The following is a 25671-nucleotide window of genomic DNA, read 5'->3' on the forward strand; positions in this document are numbered from 1 at the left end:
TATTATCTTTATAGAGATGGTGTCACTGTTCTCTCTGGATAACTTAAAGCAGCCCCTATATATGCTGGCTTCACTACCCTATTTTCATCCTTGGTAGACTGCTTTGCTCCTGTCATCTCCCCTATAGATTCTATGCTTGCTCCCAGGCAGCCCGTCGTAGTTATTGCTATTGGTCTCTTCTCCCCTTCTAATGTCCATTGTTCTGAAACCAAAATACAGCCAGCCTGCCCGCCCGCCCGCCCGCGGATCTAATTCCTCATACACGATATTTGTGCCTAAAAATCTCTCCGGCTAAGTCCCTCTGGTCAGCCCCGCCCCGCACGCTCAGCTTCCCGGCCCTTTCTTACTGCGCCCGCCCGCACCACGTCCCATCAGCCCCCTCCCGGCGGAGTCCGGTCCGACCCGCTTCCCGCGTGAAGGTGACGTAGGCGGGAGGAAGGAAGGGGCCGGACTAGTCAGAGCGACAGCGGCGCAAGATGGCGGCCACCATGGGCTCGGGTAAGCGGGGATCGGGTAGTCGAGGCCGGGCCGGAGAGGCGGGACCCGCCGCCGCCGCTGGGGTGCGGGGGTAGCTTGTACCGCGGGGCGCGAGGGTGACCGGCTCCGGCCCGGCGGGCTCCCGTGAGCGGGTCTCGCCGGCTGGGCGTGTCTGGGGCGCGAGTGGCGGCGCGGCGGCGGCTGGAGGCGCTAGGCCGGGGGCCCTAGGCCGGGGGCCCCGCGTGCGGGGGCTGCCGTGGGGGCCTCAGTCCGGGCGGGGAAGGTGCGTGGGCGGGGGGCCCCTGGGGGCTGCGGAGGAGAGGTGACGAGGGGGTTCCAGGCTGCCGGAGGCGCTGCCCTGTGTGCCAGGGTGGGGGGAAGGGTGTTCTGGGGTGGGGGTGGGGGGTGAAAGGGGGTGTCGGGATGCTAGGATGGGGGTGTCTCTGGAGGACAGGTGCTGGAGAAGGGGTGTCTTGGATGCTAGGATGGGGTGTTCTTGAGAGGAGGGGCATTCTGGGTTGAATGGGCCAGAGGAGAGGTGCTTTGTGTACCAGGATGGGTGTCTTGCGGGGAGCAGGGGTCTGGGAGTACTAAGCTGAGGGGAACAAGGTGTCATGTCACCTAGGAAAACAGGCTGGAGGAGAAGGGGGGTGCCTTGTTCCAAGTTGTGAGGATGTCCTTGGCTGCTTATTTTTTATTCTCAACCCAATTTTTCTCTCTTGAGCATTTGACCCCACTCTGTTATTCCTTCTGAGTATGGAGTCGTTCCCTGGTGAATAGGGCTGTTAAATTAAACTTGAAGTTACTGAGGGCTGGTCTACACTGGAAATTTATATCAGCATAACACTGTCGAACAGGGGTGTGAAAAATCTATATCCCCCAGAGAGGTAAGTATGCTGACTTAACTCCCCCGATGAAGACAGTGCTAGGTTGACGGAACAATTCTTCTGTCAGCCTAGCTACTGCTTTTCAAGGAGCTTGATTAGCTGTGCTGGTGGGAGAACCTCACCTGTTGGCGTAGGTAGTGTCCACACTGGGTGATTGTCTACACTTCAAATGCTACAGTGGCAAAGCTGTGCCATTGTAATGCTTCAGTGTAGAAACCATTTACACTGATGGAAGGGATTCTCTCATTGGCCTAGTTCAGTGGTTCTCAACCTTTCCAGATTACTGTACCCCTTTCAGGAGTCTGATTTGTCTTGTGTACCCCAAGTTTGATCTCACATAAAACTACTACTTGCTTACAAAATTAGACATAAAAATACAAAAGTGTCACAGCACATTGTTCCTGAAAAATTGCTTGCTTTCTCCTTTTTACCGTATAATTATAAAATAAATCAATTGGAATATAAATATTATACTTGCGTTTGAATGTAATACTTGAACCTGTTTTTTCACTTGTGAGCCTTGTTATTCTGGGAGTGACAGCAACAGTTAAGTTTTTATTCACATGTACCCCTGGTTAAGAACCACTGGCATAGTTAATTCACTTCTCTAAGAGGCAATAGTTAGGTCAATGGAAGAATTCATCCATCAACCAAGCACTGTCTACATGGGGACTTGGATCAGTTTAACTACGCCACTCAGGTGTGGATTTTTCACACCCCTGAGTGACATAGCTAAACCAAGCTAATTTTTAGTGTAGATCACACCTGAAGCACTACAGTGGTTTGCACGGCAGCCACAGTGGTTTAAGTGTAGCTATGCTCTGAGACATGAAAAATTTCAATACCCGAGGGGGTGAGAGAAATGGAGGAAGGGAGATAGAATCTGTTTCCAAAACGTGGTGTGTGTTGGTTGAAATGAACGGAACCCTGGGTATCTGGGTGCAGTCAGAACAACCATGAGTGAGACCAGATCTACACTAGGAAATTAGGGGAAAAATCCATCCCCCTCCTGAGTGATGCAGTTAAACTGACCTAAACCCCAGTGTAGATAGCGCTATGTGGACAGGAGGGTTTCTTCCCTCCACATAGCTACCGCCTCTAGCAGAAGAGTACCTACGCAACATAGGTATCACCTTCACTGAAGCACTACAGTGGCACCACTGCAGCATTTTAAGTGTAGACCTACCCTTCATGGCACAGAAGCTGTATAAATTGACCTGAGGGGAAAAACATTGTCAGCTCAAATCTGTGGGAAATTCTAGAAGACATCTTTTTAGCAGTTCATAAAGGAAAAGCTGCCTATATTGTCAGTGGGTTATGCCTGCAGAATAGTGCATCTCTCCAAAAGCTGAGTCTTAGACCTCTGTCTATTCTGATTTATCAGGTATTTATTTATCTTAATTCTGAGGTAAAAGTTTCAAATGGGGTTTCAGACACTGCTCTGCTTTTTCTTTGTTAATGAAGCAATGACTTGCTACATATTTTAACACTTTTCTGGCTAATGCTGTGTACTGAGACCTGAAAACGCAAAAGTCATTTTGATCACTTACTGGGCTGAAACTGGTATTGTCTAGATGAAGTGAGCTGTCTTTGTATTCATTTTTGCAGCGCACAGCTGTTCACAGACAAGGCTTGACATAACACCCTTTACAGCACCAATATATTTAAAAGGTTGTGGACTTTGTTCCTTTTAATTTTGTTGTTAGACTAGTTTGAAAGGCTAAACAAACACTACCAGCATAATCTCTTACTGTAAATAAACTTTACATCTGTAATTAAATACCTTAGGTTAAAACTGAAAGAATATTCAAAATCCAGTTTCAGATTCATGGCATTGTCTATTTCATTTCTTCAAGTTGAACAATAAAGTCAGTTTCACTTTTATTTAATCAGTTTCACTTTCAGGTTCTTGCTGCAATGTTTGGGTTTCAAAGGTTGCAGGAGAATAGTTGTTTTAAAATCTGAATGTTGAAATTTAAATTTACACACACATCCATCTGTCATATTAGAACATTGAAATGAATAAATCTTAAGCTCTTTCTTTTGAGATAGGCTATTTCCAAAGTTTATAAGAACAATGATTGTAGAGAATCAAGATTTAAAGGGGAAAAAATCTGATGTTATAGCAGTGCAGTAGCTACTGCGATAAAGCTTGTATTTTATGGAGCTATAGAGAAAAGTTCTCATGATCTTGATATCTCTCTTCTGCCACAATTGTGCTGTATATTCCAGGAGACCATGTTGGAACACTCAGTATATAACATGAAACTGTGTCAGGACCTCATCAAGCACTCATGTCACTTCATTCTGGCAGCTATATTTTCCCAATAATCCATTGCAGCTGCTGACTTTGTTTGTCTGGAAGTATGAGGCAGGTGGCTTTTTTTTTTTAAGCCAATGCAGATCCATAAATTCAGTGTTTGGATGACCACGAAGGGATGTGCATGCACCCAACATTTCATGAAGACAAAGTCTAAAACTTTTCTTGGTACTTGGATTTCTTATGGCATAACTTTGTAGGCCAGACCTGAACAATCTTAACTAACCAGTAAAATGTGTTTTGATGACAGGTATGTTGCTTCTTCTGGATCACTCTCCATCTCTGTGTAATTCTAAAATCTCTGCTTTATTGGCTCTTCTAGGTTGAAAGTAGGTCTCTTGTACTTGAGGTAATATGGCTAGAGGGGGAAAAAATAGGTGCAAGAACCTTACATATCTTTAAAGAGAGCATGTGCCAATAGTCATGTTCAAGTTTAAATTGTTGCTGGTAGGATTTTGTGTACCTTAACTACTTTTGGCACAAGCTCTTAAAATTGGTATGTATCATTTTAAAACATGGCATGGGAATGCTGAACCGTAGCCATAACCCTTGATTGTGGAACCTTAAAATATAGGCCGACAGCTTAATTTAAATATAACTTAGAGCTTTGTTCAGTTGGTAAATGAAGCAACTGTTTGTTGCTGGTTATAGATCCCGCCGTGTGGTTAACAGTGCAGTTTTGAGACTGTCCTGTTAAAGAGAACAGTGGTGTTCACTCCTTTTCAGTAGTGTTACAAGTGACACTGCGATTCAATTGGTAAAGTACACAGTTGACACTTGAAGCTTCATAAGAAGTCTTGTTTAATGGATACAACAAGAATCTTGGAAATGACTTTTGTGGTTTTTCTATTTTTTTTTCCTTTTTGATTTACTATGGGGCTTTGGGCAAGCAACTTGTGTCTTATTAGTAAAATAGGTTTTGATAATACTTGTTTCACAAAATCCTTGTGATGTATTTGTTTATTTGTAAAGCACTTGGATATCTTTGAATGATATCCTTAGCCTACAGTGCTTCAATAAAGGAATTTAGGAACCCAACCCCTTCCTATTTAAAAAAAATACTCAATTTCTCATTTAAAAACATCTACTGTTCTAGAGGATTGGATGGGAGCAGTTGTACCTATATTTAAAAATGGCTTCAGGAGTAATTTAGAGAATTACAGACCGGTAACCCTTACATCTGCATATAAGAAATAGGTTGAAACAATAATTAAAAATGGAATAATAAAACTCTTAGAATATCTTGATATATGGTCTAAACAGCATGGTTTCTGCAAAGAAAGACACTCTCATATCTCTTAGAATTCTTTAAATGTGTGAATAAAGAAGACCTTCTTATTTTTAGACTTTCAAAAGGCCTCTGACAAGGTCACTCATAAGAGACCTATAGAAAAATCTAAGTAGTCAAGGAGTGAATGGCAAAGTGTTAAAATGGATTGAAAACTGGCTGAGACAGAAAACAATGGGATAAAATGGTCAACTTCCATCTTAGTAGAAATGTAACAGCAAGGTACTTCAAGGTTCCATTTTAGGTCCAGTGTCATATAATAAACTTATTAATGAGCTGAAAAAGGGGGTGAATAGTAAGGAATAATCTGCAGATAACAAAGTTACTTAATCTAATCAATACCAGAGACTTCAGGGGGAGCTAACCAGACTAGGTGAATGGGCACCATGATAGCATATGAAGTTTAACATTGATAAATGCAAAACAATACAGACTGGAGGGGAAAAAATTATCTACTCATACATTTTTACAAAGTTCTGATTTTCCTGGGTTGATATAGTTCAGGATCTTAGGCTTCACTGCAGATGCTCAGTTAAGATGCTGCCTAATATGCAGCTCTGGTTAAAATCAAACAAAGTGTTAGGATGCATAAGGAATAGGATGGAGAATAATATCGATAATACTATACCATCATATAAATCAATTGTGTGGTCTCATCTCGCATATTATGTGATGGTATTCCTGTCTCAAAAAAGAATTTTTGCAGAATTGGACAAGGGTTAGTGAAAGGTGAGAAGTGATTAGGGGCATGGAAAAATTCATATGAAGAGTTTGTAAAGGTGGTTGTTCTCCTTTAGAAAGGAGATGGATAAGAGGAGACACGATAAATGTACATAAAATAATGGTGTAGGGAAGGTAGGTTCGGAGCTTCTGCTCTTTCTGTCTCATAACACAGCAACAAAGATCTATTTGATTAAATCAAAAGATGGCAAGCTCAAAACTGGTAAAAGCATTTTTTAATGTTTTTTTTGTTTTTGCACAATGCATAACTGTGAAACTCATTGGCACAAGATTTTGCTGACACAAAGAAGTCAGCAAGTTTCAAAAAGAGATTATATGTGTATATGTATAACAAGAATATCTAGAGTTATAATAATTAACGCTAATGAATTCTGGAAGGGATTTTGAACCTCATGCTTCCTGGTTTAAGCCAGTGGTTCTCAGCCCGCAGCCCAATCAGCACACAGCTGCAGCCCATGTGACATTGTCAGGGCCATCCAGGTAATACATATATTGTGTGTATGCAGCTCACATAACACCAAGAGAGCTGCATATTTGGCCCACAAGGGTAAATAGGTTGAGAACCACTGGTTTAAGCCAATCTCTTAACTGCTAGAAAGCAAGATGAGATCTAGCATGGAGGGCAAATTATCCCTCATCTGCCTACTCTGGGTTTCTTACTGCTTCTTGAGAAGGTGTTAGTTACTGAACTAGATGGACCTGTGTGCTTATAAGAAAAGTGATATTAAACTGATACTAAAACTTTATTTTTAGTTAAAATTCTGTATCATATGAGTAACATTGCTCTAATTTGGTGGTGTGAACTTCCTGCTATTTTAAATTAATATCAAGATAACATTTGCAGCTATTTTATAATTGAGTACAAAAGTGTCAGCTACTTGAATTTTTTTTTAATCAAAGGGATTAATTTCAGAAATTCTAGCAGTACTTCAGGAAATAATTATCTTTTTTTTGGGGGGGGGGAGGTGGAAATTTATGAGAGGATGTTGAGTTCAGTATCACCACTGTTCTTGGCACATATGAAGAGGAAGATGATTTTTTTCTCATAAGGGTTGGTGCAGATATTTTCACCAAAATATTAGTTTGGAATGCCTTTGTTAGTAAAATAAATTGAAGTTGATGTAGCAGTTGTGGCTTGTTTCACAGTTTAAAAGCTAAGAAACAAAGTTGATGTTGCAACTGTCTAATTTGTATAGCAAAGTTTTCTTTGGTTTGAGACCTCTTCAATGGAAATGCAAGTCTCTGTCAGCCATTTTAAGGCAGGAACTTTTCCCGCTAACATAACTACTGCTTCTCAGGGAGGTGGTTTTATTATGCCGATGGGAGAGCTCTCTCCCATCCGCAGAGAATATCTTCAGCAGGTGTGCAACAATGTTGTAGCGCTTCTACTAGAGACTAACCCTTAGTCTAATTTAGAAAAAATGCAGTTTAGTATAAAATCATGCAACTAGCACTTTAGCTTACTCAGAAGAATTTCATAGGGTTTTTGGGCTGGTTAAGTATCTCAGTAGAAGTCAGTTTCTGTTGTCTTCAGAAAAGTCTTGTTTGAGAATAGTAATGTGTAAGGACAACATATGAACTTTAAATTTCCTGTCTTCGTTCAGCTTGCCACAACCAAAAGCCTTTCATTAAACGCTAAATATTGCATCACTTCAAAAATATTCAGAGGACAAATTTCTGCATCTAAAATAGTACTTAATTGTGTGATTGTAGGAAAACCTAACATTTAAAAATTGTTCTAGTACAAAAGAGTACTTGGAGTAGATATAATTAAGTCTGTAATATCAAACATAACATAGAAAGTATTTTTAAACGATTTTCTGTTAACTGTTTTGTGTATTTAAGTTCAAAAGATAAGTTATGGTTGAAAGACATGATTACACTTACACCACTCTAAAACTAAATGTCCTTCGTGAGGTTTGGCAGAACTAGTAAACAAGAATCTAAGGTTAATGCCTTGTCTATACAAATGTACTCAAGACTTAAAATTTACATCCTGTGAAACTGGAGATTTTACATTGTCAGAGCTGCTATAGTTAAGTCTCTAGCAGGTTAACTATGGTAGTAAGTACTAAAAGTATTAATCTTTCTACTACTCTGAAGTTTATAATATGGTATATTTCTTTTTGGAATATTTCCATAAGGTCTGCAGACAGTAAGTTAAGATGTAGATTTTCTCATACCTTTTATTTCATAATTTAAATGAAATTTGAAATTGTTGCTCAGAGTATTCTGGATTAATAAATAATTGGCTAAATTAAAATTTATAATCTAAAACCTGTTTTGGCAAATTAGTTATTAAAAGCTTGGATTGAACTACTTATTCTGTCTTCAATTTTTTTTTTAATGAAGGACTCTTAAAGCAAACAGGTTTGTTTTGTTATTGTCTTGGCAGTCTCCATAACTACACTTAATAAAGTAGTTATGCAAAGTATTTGCCATACCTGGAAAATGTAGCTGACTCACCTTTGAGTCAGCTGGGTATAGGAATATGTCTTCTGTCATAAAACTTGCCCTGGGTTTAGCTTGCAAAAATACTAAGTATTTATTTTTAGATTTATTTTTTTTTGGCCATGTGTTGCAGCAGTTAGACAGGGAAGCCATATGATCAACCAGCTCTCTGTGGACCACCAGCGATCCACAGACTAGTTTAATTGCTACTCTACAATCTTTTATTTCTAGGACCCTTGCTACTTCGCTGCTCTGACTCATTCTGAATCAGAGTATTTGGAAGAGCCCTAAACCTAAATGCCTTCTGTTCCCATAATAATTTTATTAATATTACAGATGGTCTCTCCTTCTCCCCTTCTCCCCTCCCCCATTAAAGTTGCAAAGTCAAGCACACTCATGTTAGAAATGACAGAGTTAATGTTACCCTTTGAACTTTAGTTTGACCTCCCTGTGCATTTACATTATGATAGTCTTTAATCACATGATTACATACTGCTTTCTTCCCACAGGACTCCTGCCTTATTCAGTGCACAGAATGGATGTTGCTCACTGAAGGGGTAGCTATTCAATATTTCCTTTTATCCTTGTCAGTGTGTGGCTCCATGACTTACCACAAACCATCCAAACCTTGCACTGAATACAGAACTAACTTCATCTATGGCTTTTCTGTGGTATCCAAATACCTCAATGAATTATTTTTATAGCACTCCATGAGATACAGTGGTGGTGTTATACCTGTTTCATAGATGGGCAGCTGAGGTAGAATGATGATAAAGCCAAATTTGTCATGTGTCATGATTTTAGATGTCTGATTTGAGACAACTGACTTTTGGGGGGTTTTGTCCAGATTACTGGGCATTCTTATGTCAGTTCAAGGGTATGGGATTTTTTATATGTATTGTGGTGTTTGAGGCTGAGAACTTTTGATTTCGCAACAAAATCAAAATTGGCATTCATTCCCTTTTAGGTCTCTAAGATGTTTGAGGGATACTTTAAAGCCACTAAAGTTGTCATACACTGTCACACTGTATGTGGCTCTAGGCGTTTTACCCCTTCCAGGTTCTCAAGCAGTCAAAGGGGATATTTTCAAGACTCTTGCTTTGCCTCTTCTCTGGTGTCATGTAGAGATGTTTCTTGAGCACTAGATGAGCTCATTTATCACTGAGAATGCTTTAGTCCCATAAACAGAATAACATCCCTGTCTGTTTCTCCTATGCTAACCAGTAGGTGAGGTTGAAGAAGGGGACTAGGCAGTTTTTTCAGTCATATTGCATATCGTGCAACTGTTTAATAGTTAACCTTTTGGTATTTCTGCAAACAACAACATCTTTAAAAGGTCAAGTGGAAAATAACTCCATTAGCCTTCTATGTCCTATCAATGCATCTTTGTTTCTCTTAGAACCATTCTTAAGCATGTACTGTAAGCAAATAAAAGATTATGACGCAGAATAGGATTCATTCAGGATTCTTAATGGCTGTGGCTTGGATTTAGTGGGAAAGTCATTTAGTCTCTCTGTCTCAGCTCCCTGTCTCTACAATGACAGTGATAATGCTTCCCTACCCCATAGGGGTGTTGTGAGCATAAGTATATTAAAGGTTGTTAGGTGCTCAGATGTTACAATAATGGGGGCCCATATAGTACTTTAGATAGATCTTGCACTGATGAAGTCTACTAAAATGAACTTCAAATTAACTTGCTCATGTTACGAAACAGATTGATTTGCTACTTTTAAAAAGCTCTGGAAATGTTCATAGATGGCCAGGCTTTTACAAAATGAGCTGCTACCTTTTATCTTCTAAATCAAATGGACATAAAGCAGGAAGTAAGACTGCAAGGAAGTAAGAAATAAATATGCTGCTTGCATTTCTGAATGCTCAGAGTCCTCTTCCACCTCTTGCTACATGCACTAAATGCATAGCCTGCGTTGGCTCACTAGCATGATTTTTTTTAAATGCAAAAAAATCCTAGTTTCCACTCAAAAGATCAGAAGTTAAATATAAAAGTATCTTCCTCACACCATGAAAATACTGCCATGCAGAAATATTGCTGTTTCTTAATGTTTTGGTCTAAATGTTTTCACATAAGATTATCAAAAGTAACAGTCCAATTATCCAGTCCTATTTGCCTGCAAGATATTGTCAGTTCAAAGTTTCTTTTTGATTATTTTTAGGAGTAAAAGTTCCTCGTAATTTTCGACTGTTGGAAGAACTTGAAGAAGGTCAGAAAGGAGTAGGAGATGGTACAGTTAGCTGGGGTCTTGAAGATGATGAAGATATGACACTTACAAGATGGACAGGAATGATTATTGGGCCCCCAAGAGTAAGCATCAACTTACAGTTACAAATGCCAGTGGTCACTCAAAATTCTCCTTTCTTCTTCTTCATTCCCTCCACCCCCCCGACATTCTCATGCATGTATCTGAATGGGTACATATATGTAACCTATCACTTGGCATATAAATTGGGGTCGATATGCCAGTATATTTTTCTATGACTTTAAACAATGCTAATACTTTTTCATTGATTAGTTCTGTTGTACAAGTGACTTTCACATTTACAGATTCATTTAGATAGTAATTTTCTAGTGTCCTGTAGCACTGAATTATAGTGAAGTCTAAAAGCCTGTCAGAGTTAAATATGAAGCATATACTGATAACATCTCATTAGCTGGTCCTCCTTAATATATATATTCTGCCCTAGTTCAGTTCAGCTTTGGTCATCCCTTTAGGGAGTTTGTTGAGACTTTGGGAAGGATTATTTCTATTGCAGCAAAACTGGGTTGCTCCTTTAAAACTTCAGCTAACTCAGAAAACTCCTATGGTTAAACCTCAAATTCTAATAAACTAAATTGTGCCTTTGACTTTCTTGTCACCTGTCTCCCAATCTGTGTATGTAATATGTCTCACAGGGACGTCTTATAATACTACCATCTTCTTTACAGTAATACTGAGACTGGAGAGTATCAGTCCTCCTGTTTAGAGAGGTTAGTAAAAAGAACATCATGATGATAGCAGTACAGCTATGTTATCACTATGTATGGGACAGAAATAATTAGGCTTAGTATTTCTATAGCACTTCATATTTTCAAAGCATCTTGCGTACTAATCTCCCTGTCTTGCAGTCTGAAACCTACGATGGTGACAAGCTTAGTATCTCATAGATTGTCTAAAACATGGCTAGTGTGATGGTTCTTCAGAGCAGTGGTCCATGTGACTACACTCTGGCTGACTGTAGTGGGCAAATTGAACTAATTTCTTTGGGCAGGAATGTTGTTGATTTCTCTACAATGGGTTGAGCCCCTTTAGACCGCTAGACCCAACCAGAATAAAGATATAATCTGTGGAATATGCCCAGAAATGACTCCTTATCAGTTAGTGGTTGGCTTCTGCCTTGACTCATGAGAATTTATCCCTACTTTTTAAGAATACAGTAGAAGAGATAATGTAACTATATGTTCTCATCCATATGCCAAATCCTTTTTTAATCCTATTAAGCTCTTGACCTCTACTTTGCAGTAGTAAATTCCACAAGTCACTTATGCATTGTGTGTATCTTAAAAACAAAACACACACACAAAACTTCCTTATCTCTCTCAAATTGAATTTTGCGGCCTTCCAGTGTCACTGATTACCCCCTTGCTCTTTTACTATAAAAGAATAAATGGGAGCTCCTATTGCCTTCACTATACCATCACATTATTATGTATATTTCATGTCTGGTCTCTGTCTCCTCTCTAAATAATCCAAGTCTTTGCAACCTATCGTTATATGGACGCCTTCAGATGCTTTCATTGCCCATATTTGCACCTTTCTATTTGTAGCCGTTTATGAGATAGTGACTGTGACTGAACATAGTACTCCAGGTGAGACTGTACCATTAATTAATTATATAATGGCATTTCACTTTCAGTATTTTCTATCTTATTCTTTGTTCACCTTAACTTTTATTGCTCTTTGACTCCCACTGTAAATACTCCCTTAAATATGTTCATTCATATGTCCATGATGATGTCCAAGTCATTCTCCTGAATGATGGTAGTTGATTTAGAACTTAACTTGAGAGGGGAATTTTAATTAGTGAGCCCATAGCAGAGTTGAGCAAAAAGGATCAGTTCAGATATACCTGATAAAATTAAGCAGAATGAAACTTTTAATCATTAGGTTTCCAATAAATTAAAAATTATAGGTGCAAATAGGTATTTGTTGACCAGTCAACAATGATAAAATTCCATAATTCATATTGTTCTCTAGTTTAAACTGGCTTTATTAGCACAGGGAGATTTATTGGTTATGTATCTTTCTCCTTCCTCTGTTTTGACTCCTGTATTTATAGCTTACTTTCCAAATGTTGGTCTTTTTAGAACTTGTCTTGCTTGAAGGCAGCAGACTATGTGAAAGTGTGGGTTCGGGGAACTTGTACGGGATTCTTGTTTACTGGGGTAGGATGCTTTTCTGTGGACTATTCAAACCCAGTTGTATTACCTTCTTTTTCTCAATCTGACATAAAACGTTGGCATTGTCTCCAAATTACTTCTTGTTTCTTTCTACAAGTAGAAATAGTTATGGAAGGAGGAAGAATCTATATTTGACTATAGAGAAAATATTAAAACCTGATGCAGAGCTAGATACATACTGACACTGGGCTATCCCTTACTCCATACATGAAAACATGCTTCCTCCTCCCATGCTTGGTTCTGTGCAGATAACTTTGCCGGCACTGTTTCAGCATGTTTATAGAAATAGAATTAAAAAGAGACTGTCAACCTCAATTTTGGCTATAAGTATTTTTTATTGACTATAAACACTTATATGATCTGATCTTTTAATACTTGTTATTCAATGGTCTTGGATTAAACAAATATTTAAAAGGAGACTGAAATCTGCACACATTTGTGTGCTTTTGCCAGATAAGTGTTATGGGAGCAAAGTACAAATAAGTGATTGTGATGTCAGAATTGTGTAGGATAATCCAATCTGTCTAGAGGTGACACAACTTTTTGCCTCAGTTCATAACTATCTTCTGTTTTTCACCATTCCTGTCTGTCACCTTTTAAAAAGATCTCTCCTAGCAGTCATTAGAAAAATCCTGCTCTGCATAACTGACCACTGGATGTCACTGTTGCTTAGAAAGACAGCTGCAAGTACATGTGTCTGTGAATACAGTGACTTTTAACATGAGTTTCAAACTGCAGATTTTGGTTTGCTCGAAACAAATACGTATATGCATCTGGTTTTTACTCTTGTAATATATCACATTCTAATGCTTGCTGGCCACTTTCTCAATCTTTCCTTAGTCAGTTTGCGCCATAATACATCCCTGTGAAGAGATTACACTTAAGTGTGTGTTTACATTTAGAGAGCGCTCTCAATGTAAAATCCTAGCGGAGACCAGGCATAAATACTTTTTACCTCAATGTAAAAAGAACATAAGAATGCCCCTACTGGGTCAGTCTAGCGCAGTATCCCGTCGTCTTTCAACAGTGGCCAATGCCAGGTGCTTCAAAGGGAATGAACAGAACAGGGCAATCATTAAGTGATCCATTCCCTGTTGTCCAGACCCAGCATCTGGCAGTCAGACACTTAGGGATACCTAGAGCATGGTGTTCATCCCGGACCATCTTGGCTAACAGCCATTGATATCCTCCATGAACTTACCTTTTTTTTTTTTTTTAATCCAGTTGTAGTTTTGGCCTTCACAACATCCCCTGGCAACAAGTTCCACAGGCTGACTGTGCGTTGTGTGAAGTAGTATATCCTTTTGTTTGTACATCAAGGTTATCCCCCCAGGTGGAGGATATTCGGTTGATCTCAGCAGTGTCAAAGTAAAAACTACCTGTGGTTTGTGTCTACTAGGATTTTACATTGAGAGTTCTCTGTGTAAAAACACAGCATTAGATTTCTGAGCACCCACGTGCTTTCATGACAAGAGAACTTGCAGGTTTTGAGCAATTCCTGGTTTTTGACATTGAGAGTAGTGTTGACTCTACAGGAATCTGTGCTCAAATTTCACAGTCTGAAGACTTACTGTACTCTATCCAAGCCTCCCCCCTTTGTGTCTTTGTCATGATCCCCTCATTGTTGCCCATTTCAGCTGTAATCCCTCCCTGACCCAGTCTACCATGTGGACACTTAAAAATCTTGTAGTTTCTGGTTAGTTCTTCCCCTCTGTTAATTGTCCTAAATCCTCTCCTCACTTTCTTAAACTACCTTTAAAAATTGCAAGACCACAAAATATGTTCTTCAGTCACTACATTTTATTGTCTCCTTTCCTTTCTCTATACTTTATAAGTTGTCTAGCTAGATTGTAAACTCCTCAGGGTAGGGACTGTCTTATGTCTGTAATGCACCTAGCACAGTGTAGTAGCTGTGAAAAATAATAACCTTTTGCCTCCTTGTCTGAGAATGGGGATTGAACTGGGAATGTATTGTATTTTGAAGCATTCTCCTTCTCTCCCCATAACGCTTACTTTGGCGAGTTATGATTATGGCAACAAAAAAAATCAAAGTTTAGCTATAGTATTTACAGTTAAACAATTCTGATAAAATTGTAAAATTACAGACTTTTGGAGTAAAGTGGGTTTAAATAACTGGCTAATATAAAGCAACTATTTCATTTCTGAGGTAGTCTAGCTGGATACCATTGAACCAACAACTCAAGAGTACATGCCTTTGAATTGCCCAGTATGAATCTGAAGCAAATGGAGAGATACTGGATTACTTTACTCTAAATTAATCCCCAAAAAGGATGTCAGTTTTACTCTGTAATCTGATAAATAGATGATAGTTTAAGTATTGGTGTGCAATGTGACAAGCTTTGTTTATGTTGGGCACTACGTGATTTTTATAGCAATTTTAAGAGTATATCTTAACTAATGTGGAAACAACCATTGTGTGTGTCGCACTCAAACTTTGTGTCCCTGATAATTGTCATAATTAAGTGATCCTAATACTGCCTGACACAAATGTTCCTCTCTTCCAGACAGTTTATGAAAACAGAATATACAGCCTTAAAATAGAATGTGGGCCTAAATATCCAGAAGCACCTCCATTTGTAAGATTTGTAACAAAAATTAATATGAATGGAGTAAATAGTTCTAATGGAGTGGTAAGTTGTTTTTTTCCTGTTTATGTTAACATGGATTAAACATAGAGCATTGATTTGAACCTACATCTTTACTCAGATGTTGCTTCACAGAATACTTTGCTTTCTTTTTGACTAATGGACATGGGGGAGGGGCAAAGTAAAATAATGCATCAAATATGTTTCAATAATTGGAACGTATAGCTAACAATTCCTCTCTCTCGTCTTATCAGTACTCATGTTGTTACACAGTATAGGTGTTTATTAAGCTTGAAAGGGAAGTAAACTTGTGTTAAGTTTTTCAAACTTGCTGGCACTAACTTGATTTAAAAACCACAGTCTTTGGCTATTTTGGGACTCCAAGGACTGACAGAAGTGGTGTTTTTTGTCTATTTTTAGGTGGATCCCAGAGCCATATCAGTCCTAGCAAAATGGCAGAATTCTTATAGTATCAAAGTTGTTCTGCAAGAGCTTCGGCGTCTAATGATGTCTAAAGAAAATATGAAACTTCCTCAGCCACCTGAAGGACAATGTTACAGCAATTAATTTAAAAAAAATCATGCCCCTTTATTCAATTTAAGCTGTCTTCATTTTCCACAGTAGTAAATTTTCTAGATGCATCTTGTAGACCTCAAAGTACTGGAAAGGAAGTTCCCATTCAAAGGAAGTTTATCTTGAGATACTGTAAATGATACTAATTTTTCATTTGAAATATAAGTTGTGCTATAACAAATAATCCTGTCATGTGTAACCACTGTCCACATAGTTGAACTTCTGGTATCAAGAAAAGTCTATTTAAATTTATTACTGTCCAGACCAGTGTGGCACATTTAATTCAACTGTGAAAACATATATCCCATATCACCTTGCTGTGTGTTTGGCCTGGGTTGTTGTTGTTGTTTTCTTTTTCTGTCTTTCGCAATAGAGTTGAAGCTCAGGGCTATTTATTAGAATAGACACAAAGGTTTTAGCTTCCAGGACTGTGCTGGGCTTTGTGGACTACTAATGGGGATGTATGCTAACCTCAATCATCCCTCCCTTTGTGCTATCTCTAGTAAAGGCTGAATGTGACTGTGGTTGGTTTTATTTTTTTAAGTCCTAGTAATCGAGGGCAGGCTCTCCTTCTTCCATTTGGCCAAGGCACAGATTGTATTTCTCCTCCTGGCCCACCTCTCCAATAACATGGGCCTTGGATGAAGGATTCAGGGTTCTTTCAATCTTTCTATGAAGAGGGGGTGCTGCTTTATTTTTGCCACTTCTGTGACTCTTCTCCTTACACCTGGCCAGCGGCCAGCAGGGGAAAGTGTTGGCGTAATCACCTGACCTGTCCCCTCATGCTTGTCATTTTGTTTTTGCAAAGAATTTAGTCTTCACCAGCCTGGGAAACAAGAGTATCTATTCTGCTCGCAAACTTGGATCTCCCTTGCTCCCTGGCACTGCTGCCACACCGCCAAGCTGGCCATGGCTGATGTTATTAGATAGGCTTTTGACATGGTGAAAAGAGTGGTAATTTACCAGGATTGCTTGAATTTGCTAGCTGCCAAATTTTAATGGGGAAACTCTGCATGTAGAAATTCTAAACACACACTCCAATTCAGCCAGTCAAATTTTGATGCTTCAAAATTGACCCGAGGATGTTAACTAATAAACAGTGCACTTACCTTTGACCCTTTTTAAAGACCTGACAATTAGAGACAAATCAACTTAATGTAGACTTTGTTTTGACACTTCAAGTGTTGTGAGAGAAACTCTTCCATGAAGATTTGGGGGGAAATGGTGTGCACAGCAGATTAGAGCAAGACCTTACTGGCAATGCTTCCTGGCAAATCACTGCCTTTTCTGACTTACTGTTTTGGACCACAAACTGCTGAAATGTGGATGCAAGCTTAAATACAAACAACCTAGTGTGTCCTAAGTTTTATGACAAATTCATTGTTTGTGTAAAAACCACATTTTAAAGCAGCCACTCTAAAGTCAAAGAACAATTGATGTTTCCATTAACTCTTTTGAGGAAAATATTAGTTGTAAGGATTTAACATCCTCTGTAATTAAAGTTTAACATAACAGTATTCCATAAGCAGCCTTTTTATTGTATCAGACCATTGCCTGATTTTAATATAATAAAAAGTGTGCATTAATATTACAAGGCTTTAATTGTATTTATGTTTAGAATTTGAATCAGTTATTGAAATCTTGAAATGTTTGGGAGTATCTGGTTACAAATCATAATATGGTGATCTGATTTAATAGTAAAATGTGAAGATTTGTGTGTATAACTTAACATTGTGTGGTGAAAGAAGTACCTGTCCTGATTTGGGTTACTGCTGCCTCCTGCCAGAGTACATTGTAAAGGAGGATTTTATATGAGTCGCACGAGTGTGATGGTTCACGTTAAAGCCAGATCCAAAATAATTGGAGTGTCCTTCCTGTGATGATCTTAAGGAACTGCTGAATTAGAAACTTTACCTAAGACTTCTTTCAGACAGAAAACTTTTGCCCTGGTGCCTACCATGATGGCCGTATTTGCTGCAGTCCCACTGAGAGAACAAAATTCAGGCATTACAGCCTCCTTTATATACTGTGTAGCCACAGAAGGAAGAAAAGGTGAAGTGGAATCAAAGCTGGTTAAAGTCAATTAGTCCGATTTATTCCCATCATAAGATTTTTGTCCTGCTCTCTTTAATAGTGAATTCTACAAAGCTGGATTTCTATTCAGAACTTCATATCCCCTATTTTTATCTGGGATTTGGTATTTCCAACTATGGAGAGAGACTTCTTCGAAAGGGAAAAGTTAGAAATTGTTTGTGTATTCACCTTAAAGTCTTGTGGAACTGGAGCTATTTTTTCATTTTTGGGGGGGAGGAAAGGGTGGGGTGCTGAGGGATTGTGTTCATATGTGGAACTTGCTGACGTGTCTTGGTTTGAAATACTCACTGACCACATGGTAAAGCAGAAGTTATGTAAAATGTGGAAACAGTACTGTGGCTAATGCTCCATCAGCTTGTAGTGTATTTATTTCAAAGACCTTGGCAACTAAAATGATTTTAAATGGAAAGCAGAAGAGTGGCTGATTATTGTAACAAACTCCTTGAGACCTATACTGTTTTTCAGAGTACCTTTGCAGTATCCCATATAACCTGGACAAGGCTTAGTTGAGGGTCTTCATACCTTGAGTAATCAACTTTTCAAATCCCACAAACTTGTCTGACAGCTGGTAAGATATAAAGGTTAGGGTATTCCAGCTCTTTGACTCTGGTCCACACTAATCTTGGAACTGTGCTGGCAGTAGCCATGTTTAAAGATATGTGATGCTATCATGGAGACAGGTGTTGCCTAGGAAAGGATTTAATGTGTATTTAAAACCTTCATTATGAGTTTTTTACTTCTTTTGGGATGTGTCAACAGAACACCATACCAATATTCCAATCAAAGCAAAGATCTGAACCTTGATCTCTGAGATGTGCATCCAGCACTGCTGATGATGTATAAATTGCTCTGGTGGAACAGACCAACAGCCTGCTGTCAGACAGCAGCCCAGTATAGGTATCTCAGAGCTAAGAGGTGAGGAGGAGATACAACCCTTTATTGTGTCTTGCTGGTTATTATACCATCTTTGAAGGAAAGGGGCATGGGGATCTGCTTGACCCCCTTCTGGCAATCGATTTGTTTCCTGAAACATGTCTCATCTTAAATGAAATCTCTAAAGATAGAAGAGGTGGAATAAGAAGAGGGGTCAGTTGGAAATCAAATGATGGCCAATGATGTCTTGAATGCATGCAGCTTTGACTGAAATCAGTGGGAGCAGCCTGCCAGGACTGAGTGGGATTTGACTCTAAAAATTTTTCACTTGACAGTCCTTTCATTTTTAGCTGCACTTCACAGCTAAGCATTCTATATATTTGATATATAATCACTTTCAGCAAGCTCAATCCTTCCAGGAAACCTTGTTTCCACCCTTTGAGTGGCCGTAGAAGGAACGTGTTACTATACTCTGTGTGTCTATACTGCATTTTAAATCCACAGCAGTGAGTTTCAGAGCCCAGGTCTACAGACTCGGGCTCATGCTATGGCGCTAAAAACAGCGGTGTAGACGTTGAGCTCAAGTTCTGAAACCAGAGGACAGGAGTGGGCTTCAGAGCCCAAGCTTCAGTCTGAGCCACAACCTCTGCACTGCTGTTTCTAGCCCTGTAGTGCGAGCCTTGCAAACTTGTGTCCATAGACCTGGGCTCTGAGATTCGTTGCTTGAGTATGGTAATACCTCTTTCTACAGCCAGTCAAGGGGGAGAGGAGGGATTGGGAGATTTCTTGGGAGACATAGCCTCAGTCACTTAAATAGTATTCGGACAGTAGAGGGAGCTAGCCAGCTTTACAACACTTTCTGAGCAAGGTGTAGATGCCGAGTAATTTAAATGCTAAATCTTTCTGTGAAGCCACTTCTGTAGATCTTGTATTGATTTAAGTCTTTAACAGCTGGTTCAGCATTCTGGCTTCCACACTGTGCAGAAGTGGACAGTTATATGTGGCATAGTAGTTTGACATTATTTTGCTAGGGGACAAATCAGTGCTGCAATGAGATGTTTATTGATTAAAGCTGCCTTCCTTCCTTTATGTAATTAAGCAAAACCTCAAAGCTTAGTTGTGCTTTCTGTATCTCTTTCCTGCCATAGCATTTTAGATGTAAATTTTTTATCACTATTAAAAATGATTTTTTTTAAACCAGGCATAGTTTTAAAATAACATAACCTTGCTTTTGCTTCAAAGAACACTTGCTAATTAATTAAATATATTTAGGTGGTTACTTTATCCATTTCTCTTACCTTGGATAATCTGCTTTTGCCAAGTGTGCGCTGCTCAGAAGCTATTGTCTGTCTTAGAGTGGCACCTAAATGCTCCAGGACCTCATTGTGGTAGCAATAGGCAGATGCACACAGAAGTAAGGGAGTGTTTTTATCCCAATTGAACTGCGGAGCTGAGAGAGCTGGGCTGGGGTGTCCATGAGTGCCTACCTGACTGAGGAGTCAATGGCAGTTGAAAAGTTCCAGGGGGTAGCCATGTTAGTCTGTATACAGCAAAAACGAGAGTCCTGTAGCACCTTAAAGACTAACACATTTCTGTGGGCATAAGCTTTCGTGGGCTGCAACCCACTTTGTCAGATGAGTAATCTCAATGGCAGTTGAGTACTTTTTGAAAATCCCCGTCTTGGCTTGTAGTGACTTGCCTAGGATCACACAGGAAGTCTGTAGCTTACCTGGGAATGGAACGTAGGTCACTTGAGCCCAGTGCTTTAACTATGGAACCATGTTTTCTACATCGAGGCAATGATGTAGACACCCACCATGAATACACCAACACACTCACCAGAGTTCTTGTTGAGGTGATGGTGCTCTGATTCAGCACATAGCCACAGCGATGGCTGCTTCTGCTTTAAGGTTTAACTACCTTGAGTTCAGTGAGGGGCAAGAGACGTTAGTCGTGGCTCTCTTGTAATATGAAACTTATTTTTAAGCAAGGCTTTTCTGATTACTTAGAGTTGTGTCTCATGCCACTGGAAATCATTGTCCTATTGTATTAATCTTTGGTTGGACTGAGTTCCAGAAACGGGATGTTACCTTTCAGCAGGCTTATGTACAGGTCATTTAAATTCTTCGTTTTCTCTCTGCTCTTGTTCCCCCAAAGCACTGGAGCATGTGCTTAATTATAAACCTGTGAAGAGTTCCACTGAAATCATAATTGTAGTTAGGCACACGATCAAGTGCTTTGCTGAATCAGGGCCAGGGTGCTCAGCTGTTTGCAGGATTGAAGCTTTTTATTCCCTATGCTCCTCCCAGGTTTTTTTCCTTGCTGCTCTTCTAATCATCTTCTGTTCTAGGCTTTGCATTTTCACACTATTCCATAATTTTGGAACAACAAAGAAATAACAAAGTGTAGTGTGATAGGAGGCGACGTAGAGAAGTAAGGCAAGAGAACTTGGATGAGCAAGTGGAGAGGGACACGATGTAAAATGACCTGTAGATCATTTCTTATCTGCCAGGAACCTCTGAATTTCTCCTTAAATGTATCTGCAAAATATTTTCCAAAACATTTGGTTTGTGGCCTATCTTTCTTCCCTACAGGTGAGATTGTCCATGGCTTTGCTACAGGGCCGTTTGGGTATGATAGAGCATGATTATGATGAGCTCTGTCTTAATTGAAGGTTGTCTTCAACAAAAATCTTTTCTCTCAAAAGATCTTTAGATATGGAAGTTAAATAGGCATTAATAAACTGGAAAAATAAGTTTCAAATGGTCTGTTTAAAATTCCCTTTCCCTCAGTTGTCAACTTTCATTCTCTTACAATATATATAATTAGTTCTCCAGTCACAGAACACTGCTCCAAGGTAGGCAACCTGAATTTCTCATTCAGAAATCAAGCAGGATTTTTTTTTTTTTTTTTTGGGGGGGGGGGGGGCGGGACAGACAGCATGAAGGGGAATTAACCTTTTTCAGGCCACCTTTATCAGAAACAATGCAAATCCATTTTCTCTTCCCCCTCTTTGTACGCCATTGTTCAAAGCCACTTATTGGCAGATCCTTTGGCCTCAACAACCTCGGGCCTGTTGCCCAGTGTTTCTGTTGACCATCAACTGTAAACTCTCGGGCAGGAGCTCTGTCTCATTCGTTTTGCAAAGTGCTGGTAAACTTATGGTGCTATATTAATCGAGAGAAGGTAGAGAGAGAGCTGAAGGATATGCATGTGCTCATGCACACACAAAATGACCGGGAGCTGATTTTCTGGGGGGAGAGAGCTGCTCTTCACACTGGCAAAGGTGTTTTTTTCCCTCTCCTTTGATGTCTTTCTCTTGTTTCTCTGAGAGAGAGACATACAGATATTCACATATTTCAAAAACATTTCCACAAAATGGGGGGAATGAGGAGTGGGGTTGTGATGTATAATTAATGAAACATTTTATCACTGATGAGGTATAACAGGTAATATAAATAGCACTAATGTTACACGTACAGCCTTTCTGTGAGAAAAGTGTAATACTGAAGCTTTGACTGGGGCTTGAGGAACAATTGTGGCAGAATAGGGATCTCAATAAGAAATTTGCCGAACTTCATTCCCTCCAAAGAGACCTCTGAAATCCCTGGGCTACCAGATTGTGTTGTCTAAGGTTAGCAGCCAGATGTTTCTCAGCTGTTGGACCGATTTCCAGATGAGACCAAGTGAGTGGCTATTCAACATGTAAGTATTAATATAAACATTTTAGAGGCCTAGCCTTGAGCAGGCCATTAAAAACTTCCCACGATACTGTGAGTGATGCCGACTTCCTTAGAGAGCATCAGTATTTTGTATATCGCACTTGAATATCCTGCGTGGGTCAGACATGGGCTGCCACCTGCTAATATAGTGCCTGGGCTAGGCCTCCCCCTTGTTTTAGTGGCGCCAGAGCAGTGTGGTCCCTGGAATTTGATTATTTGTGTTAGCAGATAATTTAGGCCAGAAGGCTTAGAGTGCTCCCTTCGTTCTCTGGCTGTCGTTACGCTTCCCAGCAAAAAACAAACACCGGTCCTGTGTCTCTTCCTCCCCGTGCCGGGCCCCCTCCCCAACAAAAACGTTTTCAACTTTGCTCCTTTAAAGGGTTCGTTTCAACTCGTTTTAAGCCCAGTGTTCAGATTTTGGGTAAAAACCGCCAGAAGGGAAGTTTTTGCCAAGTCCAACATGAAAAAGGTTGTGTTAAATCCATCAACCAATCCATTAAAATGGGTTCTGCAATGTCGTGAACATCAAACCAGACGGTGGGAGCTGGTGCACTAGGAATGGAAAGGGAAATTGACTAGTCCTCCTTTTTTTTTTTTTTTTTTTTTTTTTAAAACTCTTCCACTAGAAGGAAAGCCAAGAAAAGTAAAATAACCTGGCAAAAAAGGGTGCAAATCTAATGAAACTCTTTCAGCAAGTTTTGAATACTTCCATTTTTAATTATTTATGACCCAGACCGTTACATCCTTACTCATGCTGAATAGTACCTTACACCAGCCACAGTTCCATTGGAATCCATGGGACTAACTGCTTGTGGAGTAAGGTAAATGTGAATAAGTGTATTCCACTCTTGACCTAAGAAGTGGCTTCAACCTGTTCCATGGAGCACTTGTTAGTGTGCTGTATAGAACTGTGACAAAGTGCTGGTCACCTTATTTTAAGCTGCTGAATCATATTAAACTCAGTTAAAAACACTTTTCTGTTACTTTTCCATGTAAACATTTGCTGTAGTGGCCTGATGATGTGATCATAAATGGACTGAGCGGTGTCCACGAGATGGTTTTTCTGGGCTTGATTCTGCTACTTTCATTTGTACTGAATGTATCTTACTCTGCAAGTAGCCCTATTTATTTGGGATTATTGCTCTTGAACTAAATTTGCTACTTGAAGTGGTAGAATCACCCCCTTTATTCAGGTGCACTTCCCTCAATGGAAGAACTTGATAGTCAATAACCTGAAGTGCTAGCATGAAAAGGTAAAGAGTTTATTTTAAAATAAGATTCTTAGGTTGAAAGTATCTCTGAGACCTCTTCACTAAACACAGTCAGCATCAGACATCCTTACTATGGAATAGATTCAAACCAGCAAAAATGTTTGTGAAATAAAATAATAAACATAGTTTTCCTTCTGGGTTGACAATAACTTCCATTTCGGTTATAAAATCTAAAATATCAGCACTAAAGGCAAACTTCCGCCTTATTTGGCACCAAACTGGAAAGCAGTTCAAAAGTAAGTCCACAATTTTATTTACTAAAAGCAAACCCCCTAGTAACAAGCAAATCTTAGCTCTTCACTTGGTAAGATCTTCATTCAAATGTTACTATCCTCAGTAGCATTGTGCAGTGCAGTGAGAAAAGAGGGTTTTAATTAATTAAACATGTTTCCCTTAGGTAGGCGTCCCTTCAATTAGTTTTTCTATTAAGTGGTCTCTGCTTTTATTATTCTCTTCTTGGGTGGACGGTATAATCTTGCATGTTGCTGTGAGATTTTATACTGTTTACACAGTCTGTGCTTGATCTACAGATTGAATCGATCAGTTTGATAGCCTTTTGACGTTTTTACATGGGGTGAACATTTCCTGTTAAACTGTAATTACTTTAAAAAAAAAAAAAAAAAAAGTTCAAGAAATCGAATTTTTAAAACTAACTTTTCAAAGGGGACCGTGGTCCAATCCGTTCAAATGCCAATTGTTGAATCAGTTATTTCTGTTTACAAACAAGGAGGTTATTTACTCATGAATTAGAAATGTGCCCTAATAAACTTTCTGAAGTTTTCAATTGTTGAGATGGAGTTAATATATAGTAAAAAAATTGTGTGTTGGATTATAAAATACACTTGTACTTCACAATTGCCCTTCTACCAAATTAGGACTTTACTGAAGCCTACAGATGTTATAGATTTTGGTCTATGCTTTTCTTAGTTTTTATTCAACCTTCATTTTTGTTCATAATTGTTCTATTGGCATTTTGAAATGTGTTCCAGTTAGAGCACTGGAATAAAATAGTCAATCCTGGACAGTCCTGCTTAGTGTGTGTACCAACCTGACACAAAACTGGAAAAGAATTGCTCGTAGGTACCTTTGCAGTACCTGGGATTCAGGAGGGTGAGTTTATTTTGTGTGGTGTTTTCTTTGTTTGCTTTTAACACAGCTGAGCTGGGTATATATTATTTTCCTTTTTCTCATCTAACAGCAGACCTCAGTCACGGATTACTAATTGACTTCAAGGGGTGTTGGATCAGGCCTAGAGATTTTATCTTTTCAAAATGTGTGAGTGAAAGTAGCGTTCAGGAAAATGAAAGATGAATAGCTCTTGTATGAGCCATCACTGTGCAGTGAGGCGTTGTGAAGCTTCCCCTTCTCAGCAGCTGCCAGTGTTTCATGATCCTGGCCTGTGTTACGTTCTGTAATTCCAATCCTGGATCCTCACCAGATGCACCTTAATGTGTCCTGAATCACACATTACTGTTCTAATCCCGGTCCCTGTCAATGCACCCATGGGTGCTGGAACAATGTGGATAGTGGGGGTGCTCAGCCATTGAACCAAATTGTAAACCCTGGATATAATGGAAACCACTTCAAGCCGCGGGTGTGGCAGCACCACCTTCATTCCTAGTTTCAGCACCTGAGATGCACCTCATTCATACTGTTCTAGTGCCAAGTCTGGTGTTTTAGCAAAGATGGCTAGTTATTTCCTGTTAGTGTGTGTAGTGGGGGAGAGAGGGCTTCAGATGTTAATTATCCTTCCTATTTTATTCCAATCACTTTGCTTTTTGTGGGGGCTAATTTTCCAAAGAGCCTATGAAAATGTACGATATTGACATTGTTTTCAGTGTAATTGTTGTTGCTACCTGAGTGGAGAGAAATGTACACAACAAGGCAGAGTCCTTGCAAGTCAGGTGGTGAAGAG

The 25671-nt window shown here is 39.4% G+C and overlaps 1 protein-coding gene across 2 annotated transcripts; it reads left to right on the top strand.

Annotated features, from left to right (window-relative positions):
- The first annotated feature begins 419 nt into the window (after positions 1–419).
- Positions 420–18299, top strand: UBE2V1 (ubiquitin conjugating enzyme E2 V1). 2 transcript variants are annotated; one of them, XM_067554255.1, is made up of 4 exons: positions 420–498; positions 10336–10484; positions 15143–15268; positions 15644–18299. In XM_067554255.1, exons 1-4 carry the CDS (start codon positions 477–479, stop codon positions 15788–15790), a joined length of 444 nt encoding a protein of 147 aa, XP_067410356.1. In that variant the 5' UTR covers positions 420–476; the 3' UTR covers positions 15791–18299. The 2 variants fall into 2 exon arrangements, with proteins under 2 accessions (XP_067410356.1, XP_067410357.1); XM_067554256.1 differs by lacking the exon at positions 420–498 and adding an exon at positions 8675–8721.
- Positions 18300–25671: the final 7372 nt, after the last annotated feature.

This window comes from Emydura macquarii, unplaced genomic scaffold (genome assembly GCF_026122565.2).
Source record: "Emydura macquarii macquarii isolate MOO-44397 ecotype Brisbane River unplaced genomic scaffold, CSIRO-AGI_Emac_v2 contig_1483, whole genome shotgun sequence".
Classification (NCBI taxonomy): domain Eukaryota; kingdom Metazoa; phylum Chordata; order Testudines; family Chelidae; genus Emydura; species Emydura macquarii.

Bases quoted from the DNA above. Each gene is read 5' to 3' on its own strand.
- UBE2V1 (XM_067554255.1), top strand. From the start codon at position 477: ATGGCGGCCACCATGGGCTCGG. The intron at 499-10,335 runs GTAAGCGGGGAT...GATTATTTTTAG, and splicing joins GGCGGCCACCATGGGCTCGG to GAGTAAAAGTTCCTCGTAAT. The intron at 10,485-15,142 runs GTAAGCATCAAC...CCTCTCTTCCAG, and splicing joins TGATTATTGGGCCCCCAAGA to ACAGTTTATGAAAACAGAAT.